Source organism: Vigna umbellata, chromosome 11, assembly GCF_029865625.1.
Source record: "Vigna umbellata cultivar VRB3 chromosome 11, Vumbellata_1.0, whole genome shotgun sequence".
Taxonomy (NCBI): Eukaryota; Viridiplantae; Streptophyta; class Magnoliopsida; order Fabales; family Fabaceae; genus Vigna; species Vigna umbellata.
This window is the reverse complement of record NC_142175.1, coordinates 20,364,938-20,378,915: the sequence shown is the minus strand read 5'-3', so window position 1 is coordinate 20,378,915 and position 13,978 is coordinate 20,364,938. Positions and strand designations below refer to the sequence as shown.

The 13,978-nt window shown below is 35.6% G+C and overlaps 1 protein-coding gene across 1 annotated transcript; it reads left to right on the top strand.

The window, feature by feature from the left end:
• The first annotated feature begins 12,793 nt into the window (after positions 1–12,793).
• LOC148191128 (uncharacterized) lies at positions 12,794–13,770 on the top strand. Its single transcript, XM_088101439.1, has 2 exons — positions 12,794–12,952; positions 13,369–13,770. Exons 1-2 carry the CDS (start codon positions 12,822–12,824, stop codon positions 13,589–13,591), a joined length of 354 nt encoding a protein of 117 aa, XP_087957565.1. The 5' UTR covers positions 12,794–12,821; the 3' UTR covers positions 13,592–13,770.
• The last annotated feature ends 208 nt before the right edge of the window (positions 13,771–13,978 follow it).

The following is a 13,978-nucleotide window of genomic DNA, read 5'->3' as shown; positions in this document are numbered from 1 at the left end:
AGAAAGAAAAAGTACAAAAAATTCACATCTTTCACATAAAGAAACTGCATGTCATACATACCATTATTTTGGTCCAGCAACATAGTCCAGAGAGAAAGAGGAAGCTGGAAAAGTAGGATCACTAGGTTATGTGTTTCAGGTTCTGCAACATTGAACTAGAAAATTACAACCAGTATAATACTTATGGAAGTATATTGTAGAAAGTGCAGTGAAGATTGTGATTATATCACTAGTGGAAAAATATTTTTCTATGACGGACAAAAATTATCCATCATAATAGGTTGACCGGTGACAGAATCGTAATAAAAATAAGACATATTATAACATAGTTTTGTACATCAGTCATAATATAAAATACGGTGACAAACTTGTAAATAAGTTTAAGACATATTATGACTTAGTTTTGTATATCAGTTATAATATGAAACGTTGTGTCAAACTTGTAAATAAATTCAAAACCTATTATTACATAGATATAGACACCAGTTATAAGGTGTGAAAATTTCTTAATGTATTATGACTGAATTCAATATTTGGCAAGTATAGAAGCATAGATTCATCCCAGTAAATTGACATTAATTTACCGAAGTTGATAAGACTTTCAAGGTGTATATATATGTTAGGAAAAAGGTTCAAAATTAGAAGTCACAAAACAGTTAACAGTGGTTGGACACTTCATTGGTGGTTAGAGGAAGTTACAAAGTCTAATAGGGCTTAGGGGTTATCATTTAAGGGGAAAATGGTTCCTTGTTTTGGTTGTTGTGTAGTTTATTGAGAAACAGGTCTTAACCTGTGCAGAAGGGAATTTCTTCCTTTGGAAGTTGTTGAATGTTCTCTTGTATTACGTTTTTTCAAATTAAAGTGTTATCTTACGTTTGTTGCAGTAAGATTTGTGTGCTATTTCCTTAAGCTAATTTAGTAAATTGGTTTCTTGTCACCTGTAAACCTAACTGAAGTATATGTGACTTTGACTTTGGTTAAAATATAATGTCATAAGCAGGCTATAAAACTACGCAAACTTGTTGAACATGTGTGTATAATGGATTTGAGACTCATTAATAAATCATTATGTTAATCCATCCATCATCAAACTTCCTACATTTAGTAAAAACTTTTTTTAAAAAGAGGTTAATAAAATACATGTTTCAAATCTTTGGGTCATTACATTAATAATGCAGAAAATATGTTCTGGTCATACATAGTCACTGCTAGTTGGTAATTCTGTGGCATAGTAAAACTATAAAATAAAATAATCCAAACTAAAGAAACACATTAACTTTGTAAAATACAACTGATATTTGATTTAATCTTGTCACAGGGGCTACGGAATCACATACACTACAATAAAAACACGTATTATTGAAGGCTTATTACCGACGGTCTTCAGGCCTTCTGTAATATATTGGTGAAATTAAATACCGAGGAGGGCTTTTACCCTTCGATAATATCTAGGATGCTTTAAGTTCAAAATTGGAGTATTTGTTTCTCAAATTTCCCAAATTTTCCAAAAGTATAACTCCCTCCCTCCTGTTCGTCGATGTCAGTCCTTGATTTAGGGTCGCGACTTTGGTGGCGGTCAGCTGGTTCGACGCTGCGGTTTGACGACACGAGTTTGGTGGTGTGGACGCTGACGGAGGTTTATTGCTGGGTGGCCCTCTTCCATTCCCTACTTTTTTTCAAAGAGGTTCGTTGGTTTGAAGCGTGAGGTTGTCGCCTTAAGGCGGTTTGAAGCGGTTGCTGTTGCGGACGCTGACGGCGGTTCGATGGTGGCTGGTTTGCGCTAGGGTTCGTGTTTTGGTCCTTGTGATGTTGCGACAAGGGTGGGGGTTGTTGTGGGTTGGCGTGTCGAGGGCGTTGTAGTGAAGTGGTGTTGGTTTGGCGACTTGGTTTGGGATTGGGCCGCAGTTGTTGTTGTCGGAGATGTCAAGGCGGAGAAGAAGGCAGAGGGAGGATATTTGCTACAGAATCTCGTTGGAGAAGTCATTGAGGGAGAGATAGAGGAGGATAGCAACTGGAAATATTTGGAGGAGTAAGGGTTAGTAGGTTGTAGGGAGTATATTAGGTTTAAATCAAGGAGAAAAGAGGGCACCACTGTGTGAATTGGGAGATACCCTAGAAGGTAAATTTCTATTTCAAATCACAGAGTGAAGACTTACTCCTTATCCACCCACTGTGAGTGTGCATCGTGAGGAAAAGAGACACCGTGAGGACCTTGGATGGTTTGCTTGATGGTTGGTTCTACCGCTACAGCGAGGGAAGGAAGAGGTCTTCAAAGCTTTGCTGAGAACAGAGTCTTACGCCTTGGTTGGAGTTGGTAGTAATCCGAGAATGAGTGGAAATTGGCTGGGAAACGAGGTAAGGGGAGCTGACATTGGTTTGTTGTTGTGGTTGGTTATGATTCTGTAAATTATGGGAATTGATATATGTGTAAGGGGAGTAACCCAAAATTTGTGGTTGTTTGGAGTGTTGGGCATAGTTTCATGGGTTGGTTGTTGTTATGTATGTATTTTCTTTGTGTTTTATGTGAATAAATTACCTACCAGGGGTTTCGAAGAGAGAAACCATGAGAATTCTAGATTGCTACAGTGGAGAAAACAAGAGAGGAAGGGCTTTTTCGAAAGTAGGAAGTAATGGAAGAAACCTTAGAAATATTCTGTGAAAATATGAGATTGCATTTGTATATCTGGATGCTTATTTTTGTTCTGGGGGTTGTTTGCTGCAAGATAATTGATATATATTGTGATGTTATGAATATTTGGTTATGGTTGGATATATATGTATGTCGCATACCATGCTTTACTTTAAATGATTAAGCTACAGGGAGTTTTTGTCGTGAAAAATTTCACAAGTTATACAATATAGTTCAAAGATTTGTGCTTGATATATTTAGTTCGGTAAAAAACCTTTGTTCAACACAGATTAGGTGTAGTGTTTTATGGGATGTGTTTCTCCTTTATAATTGTTTTTCTATTACAGTAAAAATTTTAGGAGTGATATTAGTATAATTCTTTTATTATAATAATGGTGGTTCAGTGATTAAGCTGGAAAAGACATGTGCAGGTTTATGTTTCCAAATGCAAAGTGCAGTGGTGCATCACAGGACAAGGTTCAGAACGCTCTTCGGTAATTACCGAAGGCTTTTGGCCCTCGGTAATTACCTGGGATTTACCGAGGGCTCTTTGGCCGTTGATAAGCCGTCTGTAATTACCTTTTACCGACGGTTTCGGGTTGTTTCCGAGGGCTTCTGGCCTTCGGTAATGCCCTTCTTTTTTGTAGTGATACCTGAAAGAGAGTTAGAGTTTAAACTATAATACAAACACATAAGAAACCCTAACTTATTTTAATTTCCAAGAGACATATCACACCTCTTTTCCTAGCTCGGTATCTACCATTGTAATTGTAGCCATGAAAATAGGTGTTTTCTGAATTTACTTCTCAAATATATGTTCTAGCATTAGCCATGACTTCTAGATGTTTGGCACAATGATCACTAACTAATTAATATTGTTTGCCACGCGTACAAAATCCCTAATTAATATATATGAAATTAGTCGTTGCATATATATATATATATATATATATATATATATATATATATATATATATATATATCAATTAAGCTCCTTAACTGAATACGCAATTAATGGAACCGATTTCCATTTAATGCTTAGTTAACACATTTAAAAATATGACTGTTGAAATAGTTATGACAAGCATGAAACAATTTTCAAATTAATAACAGACTTAATTGAATACATAATCCATGTAATTGATTAAGCTTCAAGACTTAGCACATTTTTGAAAACTTTTTCTTTCTAATTCACAACACAACACATTTGAAAAGGATATGTGCAAACACACATATTTTAATCGATTCACCAATTAATGTAATTGATTCAAAACAAGTTGTTTTGCCTCAGTTTAAAAACACAAGCTGTCTGATGACCTGAATTGATTATCACACCTCTGTAATCAATTTAGTTATTGCTTTGGAAGCATGATTGATTTTGCCTAAGTTTCTATGATTAAACCTCTTGCTTGCTTGTTACACATGATCAAGGCCATTTGTTCTTCTCCCATATAAGCCAATGCCAATATGTGAACCCAACAAAGAACAATGTTTTTTCTCTAACCTTTGAACCTTGAGCCTAAATTTGAAATTTGAAAAAAACCTTTTTGGAATCCTTGCCTTGAGTTGAGTAAAGTATGTTTATATGGTAATGGAGAATGGTTCAAGTTTGGGGTTGTGGGAAACCGGAAAGAACTTTGTGAAAATTTTTAAAGAGCATTGAGAAAAAGCAAAAGTAAAAGAAAAAGAAAAGAGAAGAAAGAAAAGAAAAGGTTAAGCTCAATGAAAGGAAAGTTGGGAATGAGTTGAAGATTGATTTCTCACGTAAAAGGAGATAGAGAGATTATTGTTAATGTAAATAAATGAATTATGCACTCTCTTAACTCAAGGAATTTTGTTGTCTAGAAAAACCACTTTTCTTCTTAGCCAGACCAAGTTACAAGCCTTGAAAAGCCCTTGTGATGATAACTTGCTTGTGAAAGTGTTTGATGGTATTTAAATGAAAGGCAAAGTTGATTCATGTGACATTGTAATGGTAGAGTGTAAGAGTGTCACCTCACTATACACCTTTGAGTTTGAGTGAAACACTATCCTGGGTGAGGAATTGTTCCATGCACTTTATGATAACATTCTTGCTTGGTTGTTGATTATTCATGAGGTTTGGATCTGTTGTGTATGTCTTGATTATGTGAGCACCATAGTTGAAGCTTGATTGCCTAAAGCATCATTATATCTTGACTAATCTTTCTATGACAAGCAGACATGAGTGATTTACTTATCCTAGAGGAAAATGCTTTTTGGTGTGTTAGACCATTGTAGTATGATTATTTTGTTTAAGCAAGTTACATTTTGCTTGAGGACAAGTAAAGTTTCAAGTTTGTGGTTGTGATAAAGGTTGAATTTACTGTGTGATGCAATTTTGATATTAAATCAACCCTTTTTTACTTATAAGCTTACTTAAACTCATGTTTTTAGTTTAGTTTTGTGAATAAGTGAGTAGAGGGTATACTTAATGATTTTATCACTAAATTCCCTTAATTTTGTAGGTTATTGGTATGATTTAGAAGAAGAGCAAAAGTATCAAGGAGTTGGAACTCAAGAGGGAAAGATAAAGTACTAGAGAAGAAGGCTGAAGAACGTCGCTGGGCGCCTGGTTGCCCCTTTAAAGGGCTCTCAGCGCAGGATGTCACGAATCACCACCTAGGCGCCCCATTAAGGGCGCTAAGCGCCAGCCTTCAAGTGTCGCTCCACGCCTGGGCGCCCCACTAAGGACGCTGAGCGCCAGCTTCTTTGTGCCGCACACCGCCTGGGCGCCCTCTGAGGGGCCCTAAGCACCTGTTCTCTTGAAAGCTCGCCCGGTTGCCCTAAGTGGGGGCGCTGAGCGCCAACGTTATTGGGCTTGGACTTTATTTTTGCTCTATTTAAGAGATTGCACGCCCTTGGGTTGATATCTCTTGTTGGTTGGAGCACAGAAACACATTTTTCTTCCCTTGGAGGTAGATTTCGGGATGTGGGAACTCTCCTGTTCAGTTTCTAGGGTTTTTCTATCTCTTCCATTCCATTATTCATCTAGTTTCTCCATGATAATGGAGAACTAAACCTTATTTGTTATTGGGGAAGATGTAACCTCTAAACTCTCATGTATTTGAATTTGATTCCGATTTATATATGCTTCTTTCATTAATTGTTAGGGTTATTCTCCTTTGCTCTATGCTTGTTATGTTTAACTCATTCATGGCATGATTTTTGGTTTTCTTTGTTATTGACAAATACCTAGAAACCTAGAACTGGAGAATTTCTCCCAAGGGAACTATTGCCTAGACATAGGGATAAAACGTTTGGTTGTCTTAAGCTTTCGTTCGTAATGCAAAATTAATTATTAGGGATGCAAGACATTGTGGTCTAGTAATTAAGGATAGACTTCTTTCGCCGAGACATCGGGTTCTAAGTACTTTAGAAAGTGACATTGACATTTAGTAAAGAAGAATAATTCTTATATGCATGAGAGTGATTAGGTGAAATCTACACCCCAACAACATCTTCATCTCATAGTACAAACATCATCACTCCCTTTTGCGTTTCTATTCAATTGATCAAAATTGCATTCCTATTTACTTTCTTGTTTTTACATTTAAAAACCCAAAATTGTTCTTAAAAGTTTTAATTAATTGAGTAATTACACGACTATTTAGTGTCGTGAGTTTTTTGGGCAACGATACTTGGTTTTACCATTTATTATTACTTGATACGATTTGGTACACTTGCCGAGATCTTAACAAGACACTTATAACAAGTCATGTTTTAAGTATCAAGGAAAACACAAGACTAAAGAGTTCCTCAACAAAAGAGTCAATATGTTAAGGGTCAAAGGCTTGTGCACTAAAACAAAGGTGGTCTTCTTATCATCTTCCTCAAGAAGCATGGAAAGACAAGACCAAATAAAACCTTGTGTTGAAATAGGAAGTCATTTCAAAAGCACATGCATTCAACATAAGGCAAATAAGAGCTTAAAAAGAGTTGCTCTTAAATTCCAATGCCTTGATCAAAGGTATATGAACCTCTGAAGCTATATGCTTTGGATGATTATCTTGGTGATACTTTATCTCTTGTTTTTTGTAGAAGGGTATTTGACCCCAAGGGAAGAGCCCAATTATCTCCCAAAAGGATGTTTTCATATCAAACTTGAAGATTTGAGGATAAATCCTTTTAAAGAGGAAGTGGATGATGGAATACCCCTAGCCATGGCCCAAGCTTTTTGAAGAAGAAGCTAGAATCATCTATGCAAGGTGAAGCAAGCTCTTTCTCATAGGTCATCATGGAGGTTGAAAAGTAATGTAGGTATATTTAGGCCTTGTATTCGGCCATGTAGTGTAGGTTTTATTAAAGCTTGTATTAAGGCCTATGTAGAATATGATTTTCACTAAGTTAGATATCCAAACCAAGTGGAAAGTGTGTGCCATGTGTCATACTTCCATTGGAGATGATTTTCTTTTTAAAAAGTAGCCATATGACACCCTAGGAGTGAAGAAGATTTATTTTCGGTAGTGACCACATGTTCCTCCATCATTGGAGAGGATTTGCTTTTAGTATTGGCCACATGGAACTCTAGGAATGAAGAGGATTGTGTTTTATAAGTGGCCACATGTCCTCCCATCATTGGAGAGATTAGAAGGCCTCATATTTGGCCATTGAGAGCAAAGATGGGAGATCATGCTTTTAGGGTTAGAAGGAGACACCCTTGGACTATAAATAGAGGTGTCTCCACCTTTGTATTTCATCCTCAAAATTAGTAATTTTATGCTGTCAAATTGCAGTCTCATTCTTCCTTGATCAAGACTAGAACAACCCTAGAGGCCCTTCTAGTCACCTAGCTCATGAAGTTGGCCTAATCTCTCCTTGAACCTTCAACTTACACACCATCTTCATCCTATCACTAAAAGTCGTGAGCCTATCACCGCACCACCATCATTTGTGCATCATATCACCTATTTCCCACCCATTTTAGCAACCATATCCATCATAGGGATCACTTCCTCCTAAGCTTTGGCCCAACCTAGCTCAAGGAGGTTGCCATTATTAGAGCAACCCAAGTGGCCTCCTCTAGCCACCTTCCTCCAAGAGTTGACCCAACCTCTCTTAGAGAACTCTTAAACACATCTTCCATCACCATACAACAAACAAAAACTGTGAGCTATCAACACCTTTCCCCATCACCAAATTTCACAATCAACAATCTCAACAAAAACATCTCACAGTCACACTAGTGAAATTAAGTGTTTCAAGTGTCTTGGTAGAGGTCACATTGCATCACAATACCCCACCAAAATGACCATGATCTTAAGGGGTATTGATGTAGGAGAAGTGTCACAAAGAAGCAAGAAGAAAGCGCAAGTGAGGATGTCCATCCTTGTGAGGGAGAACTTCTTCTGATAAGAAGGGTTCTCCATAATCAACCTAGTTCACAAGAGCACACACAAAAAGATAACATCTTCCACACTAGATGTAAAATTTTAGACAAAACATGTTCCCTTGTTGTGGATAGTGGCTCATGTTCAAATTGTTGTAGCACTAGGTTGGTTAACAAGCTTGGATTAACTATTTTTCCCCATCCTCAATCTTATAAACTTGGATCAATAAGAACAAGGAAATGGAAGTTAATCAAAAAGTGATTTTCAAACTATCCATAGGGAATTATGAAGATAATGTGCTACGTGATATATTACCTATGGATGCTTGTCACATTTTATTGGAAAGACCTTGACTTTTTGATAGAGAATCTCTACATAATGGCCAAACCAATGAGATAACCATCACCCACAATAAAAATAAGTTTGTACTTCATCCTCTCACACCTTCTCAAGTGGAAGAGGATCAAGCACAATTGAGAAAGAACATAGAAAAAGAAAGAGAGAAAAAAAGAAAGTAAAAAGAAAATAAAAGACACATTTTGTTCTAAGTGTCAAAGAATAATGCACAAGTCGCAAGAATGCCCCAACAAGAAAATTATGATGTTAAGGGCCAAAAGCTTGTGTAAAAGTACAAAGGTCTTCTTGCCATCCTCCTCTAGAAGCATGGAAAGAAAAGACTCAAAGGATCATTGTGTGGGAAATCAAAAGAAAAATGCTCATACATTCCAAGACCTTAATCATTCATTTGATTTAAAGTGTATCCTTCTTGGGAGCTATATCCTTCACATACTCACTATTTTAACACTTGTTCTAACTTGTGTTATAAAATGAGTATTTGATCCTAGTCGAAAAATAAGGAAGAAATGAAGGTTATGAAGAAAAGGAAGTTGCCTTTAGCCCATGTTGAAGATTTGAGGGCAAATCCTTTTCAAGAGGGAAGGGATGATAACATACCTCCTAGCCATGGCCTAGCACAATCACGAAGAGTTGGAGTGATCTATGGAAGATGGGCCTAGGCTCTTTCTCTTGGGCCATCTTAAGCCATGATGAAGATTTAGTAGAGTAAGAATAATGTTAGGCTTTGTATTATGGGCAAAGTAGTCTAAATTTTATTTGGGCTTTGTAATATGGGCCTAGTAGTGTAGGAATTCAATTGGGCCTTAATATGGGCCAAGTAGAATAGGATTTTGACCAAAATAGTCAACAAAGGGCCAAGGCCCAAAGTTGACTATGTTTGGACGTCCAAAATGGGGGTGTTGACCAAGGAGTCAACATTTTTGCTAAGCTTGGAGAACAAGGGAGCTCATTTTCGTCCAAGGCATGTGGGGGCTTCCCATTGGAGAGTTTTCCTCCTAGTTAGCGGCCATGTGTCTCTCTAGGAATAGAGAGTTTTTCCATAGGTAGTGGCCACATGTCTCTCTCCAATTTGAGAGGATTCTTGCCACTTGTCTCCCTTGTATTGGAGAGGATTCTTGTCACTTGTCTCCCTTCTATTGGAGAGGATTTATCCTTGATCTCCAAGCTAACCAAGGTGGCTCTTTTAGGTCTAAGTTTCTGCCCATTTTTAAGACACCTTAGTCCACAAATAGAGGTTTTATCCATCATGTAGTTACCTTTGAACTAGAGTAATGTTATACTACCATTTTTTGCACTCAAACTCTTTGTATGATCACCCTAGGCTAGAGCAATCCAAGTGGCCTTCTCTAGCCACCTTCCTTCAAGAGTTGGCCCAACCTCTCTTAGAGAACCCTTAAACACATTTTCCATCACTATACAACACATCAAAACCGTGAGTTATCAACACCTTTCCACACCACCAAATTTCGCAACCTTCCTTCATGAACTTATGGCTTGATTTGCTCCTAGATTTGGCTTGTCCTAGCTACAACACTGCCATTACTTCTCTCTATAAAGTTTAACTCCTTACTCATCTATTGAAAGATCAAAGACTGACCGCCTGAGGAATCCTTGAGGTGAGATCTTCATTTATAGCCAATTGATTTCAGCTATAGAGAGCAAATAAAGATCTTGGAGCCGTAGGAGAAAGTTTAGAGCTCTTAGAATCATTGGAGCGTCAAAGGTAAGGAAAACTAGTTTATTTGATTTGAATTTAGTATGCATATGATATTTGATATTTGTATGATGATTGATTTGTGAAATTTAATTAGATCGTGAAATTTGGCATGTTGGGTGCTTGAAAAGGTGGTGTATTGAATTGAAAACTTATGCATGCTGGTGTGTAGTTGGTTTGCTGATGTGAAAAGTTGTTTATTGATGAATTTGTGAAAGTAGATTTAGTGAATCTGAACTTATGCATTTTAACAAAACTTAGGTTTGGAATAAATTAGAAGAAGGGTGAGTTTTAGGCTTAAAATAAGGGTTTTGATAGGTAAAATTTTTAGACCATGGTTTTGGGGAAAGTCTGCAATTTTGGGAACTATCTTAGAGCCATTTACGATTTAGTTGGTCTCTTATTGTACAAAAAATTGGATAGGTCGTTTGGTAGGGAGTCGTCTGGTGAGGAGTCATTTGGTGAGGAGTTGTCTAGTAAAGAGTCGTCTAGTAAGGAGTCGTTTGGTAAGGAGTTGTCTAGTAATGAGTCGTTTGGTAGATCGTCTGGTAAGGAGTCTTCTAGTAAGGAGTCGTTTGGTAGATCCTCTGGTAAGGAGTCGTCTGGTAGATTGTCTGATAAGGAGTCGTCTAGTAGATCGTCTGGTAAGGAGTTGTCAAGTGGTAAGCGTCTGGTAAGGACTTGTCTAGTGGTAAGCGTCTGATGGTACGAGTTTTCTAGCAAGAACTAAGTTGTTAGGGGGGGGGGTTGGACCCTTCTGAAGGTGTTGGTGAGGGTTTCCAAACTGTTTCCCTTGCCTATTGAGTGTATCGAGTTGGTATGAAGAAAATTGTGTTATTGTGTGGTTGTTGCTTCCAGAATATTATAAATGATTTTATGCTTGAAATACTTTGAGTAAGTAATTATATTGATGATTGTTATGAGGTAATTAATTGAGATATGCATATGTATAATTGTGGCGTAATTCCATAGAAGTCTCTGGAAAAATCCTCTGTGGATGTTTCAAGTAGTGTATATTTTATTGTAAGAGCTCTTCTTGGGGATTATTTTGACACTCCAATAACCATCAAGTCTCAAGTAGAGAAGGATGAGTTATGTTATGAGGAGTAGCAAGAGATCATAGTTTAGGGGTCGGTACCATTGGCAAAGGGTGTTGTTTAACGAACTAACCCTTGTGTGGTAGCTTTGAGTGGGTCAGTTGTTCCACCACACAAGTGAACAATAATACATGTATCTGGATGTTGAGTTTAGATGTCTAAGATGTCTAAGATGTTTAGGTGTCGTGCTTAATTTGAAACGAAAATAGAATATGTTACTTTGTGAATGCTATGTTTTATTCTTTGATTTTAGCTTACCCTTGTTGTTTTGTTTGTTTATTTGTGTTTGTTGTATGTTTGGATGTCACCTGATTGGTAAAAAACATGAGTAGATGATGTTTATGTGGAGCACACATTAGACAAAGATGATGCGGATGCATAAATGATTTGGATTTTAGATGTTTTCTTTTGGGTAGTTTTAAAGACCCAAATTTGTAAATACTTTTATAATGAAAATTTGTATATAAAATTTAACTTATAGTTATGTTTAGATAACTATAATGATACTTTATACTTTACATATATATTAATTGTTCTAGTTTATTGTACCTGTGATATTTTCTAAATAATATATTATATTATTTAAATAGATGTTAGAACAAATTTAGAAAGAACACAACTTGTATGTTTTCAAATAAAATTATATATATTTATATATATGTTTTGAATTTAAAGAGTTTGAAGGAAAACAACTGGTTATTGATAAAGTTGATTTAAATGAATTAAAATAAAGATAAATTTGATTGTTGGTTTATGAATCGAAACTTATTGGTAGTTTGAAGGTTGATATGTGAAAGAAAAAACATTGATTAATGAAATGTTGAGTGTGTGTGAGAGTTGTTGTACTGTTTGGCAGTGGGTGAAAACAGTAGGCATGCAGAGAACACAGTGTTGGAGCCATAACTATATCTCACACTATAATCAACCATGCAATGCAATGAACAGAAGTAAATGCAGGTCGGCACGTTGAATATCATGTCAAAATTGTCTTCTACAATAATTATCATACCAATTTCATAACACCCCACGTGATTTTATCTTTATATTCAAAGGGAAACTTCTAAAATTCCACACAGCAAAACAACACACTAGGTTAACTTTATCACTTTCGTGTGGTATCACCAAAATCCAGCTCTCGAATGTTCTACAATTTTTTATTTTAATTCTTTTTATGTTTTATAAATTTTAAAATTGGAGAGAAGATTTGCATTTATTTTTTTTATTTCACTTTAATGCAGCGGCTGGGTTCTCAAATTTTAAAAAAAATCAATATAATTATATTAAGTTAATTATATAATTTTTTTTATGACAACCTTAAACATGACAGGTAAAAAAAAAAAGCTAAAGTTATTGGATTAAAAAATTGTTTATTTATTTTCGTTCAAAAGAGCCAAGAAATTAAAGAACAAATTTTCTTCAACACCCTTTTCTTTTCTCCAATTTCTGAGCTGCCCTTTGTAATCATGACTTCTTCTATCATCATTTCTCTTCTCTCTCATCCCCACAAACAAACACAAAAAACCACAGTTATGTCTCTTTTTTCATCTTCAATTCAATTTCTCACATCCATTACTTTCTCATCTTCTGCCTATATAAACCCCTTCAACTCCAATGCTTGCCCCTCACTTTCACATAATCTTATTTCAACCACAAATAATCAAAATATATATTTCTCAATGTGCTCTTTCTCTTCAAAACAACCACCATATCTTCCTCTTCTTTCTTCCCTTCACCTTCCGTCTTCTTCCAAGACACACCACCACCACCGCCACCACCGCCACCACCTTCGCTTCAACCTCCATAAAAGGTAATCATAATCTTCTCTTTCTGTTTTCTTTCTGTCTCTTCAAGATTTGTCTCTGCATGGTTTGTTTTCGGAGATGAATGAGAACAAAAAAAAAGAAAAGAAAAGAAAAGGAACAACAAGAAAAATTTAACTTTACTTGTGTAGTTCTTTAATCCAAACTAATAACATTTTATTTCAATAATTTTTACGATAAATGTTTGCATTTAAATTTTATATAAATTATGGATAAAATTTTAATTTTCATGGAAGAATAACACAGAAAATACTGTCAGCCTACATAATGTAAATTAAAAATTCAGCATTACATAAAGTCAACATACAACATAATAGGATTCTTACTTTTGTTTTCATGTTTAATTTTATGAATAATATTTATATACATTTTGTGATCTTGTTTTTGATGATATATATACCAGAAGGAGAGCACAAGTGCAAGAAGAAAGAAAAAGGAAAAAGATGGTTTTGAAGAGAGAAATGAAGATGAGAAACTTGAAGTTGTACATGGAGAACCAAAACATCATTGAGGAGAATGAGAAGTTGAGGAAGAAAGCACAGCTTCTTCACAAAGAGAATCAAACTCTCTTATTTCAGCTTCAAGAGAAGTTCTCCCAACAAACTAATAACAACAAAACAAAATAATACCTATTTAATACACTTTTAGATTTCACTAATCCTTCTTTATGAGGAAAAGCTTATGGGCCTTTCTTTTTCATCATTTCCTTCTTTTTATGAGTTTAGTCAATTAATTTCTTGCAAGAGTTTAATTGCAAACCTTTTTACAAGGAATTTAGTTATATGACCAATGTGAATTCCTCTAAGTTTTCCTATAATCTTATGTTCATATTATCATGTATTTTCTTTTACATATGTTATATCTTGGGTAAAAATTAATGGAAAAATGTTTTGTATGATCAATCACATTTTGAAAGTTATATATTTTTTTACCACACTTCTTTTATAGAAATATAAAACATTTTGTTCAAACTTAAATAGTTGCTCATATTTAATATTATTATTTTGTCGGCT

Coding starts and splice junctions, on each gene's coding strand:
- LOC148191128 (XM_088101439.1), top strand. CDS start 12,822: ATGTGCTCTTTCTCTTCAAAACAACCACCATATCTTCCTCTTCTTTCT. Junction 12,953..13,368: donor CGCTTCAACCTCCATAAAAG/GTAATCATAATC, acceptor TATATATACCAG/AAGGAGAGCACAAGTGCAAG.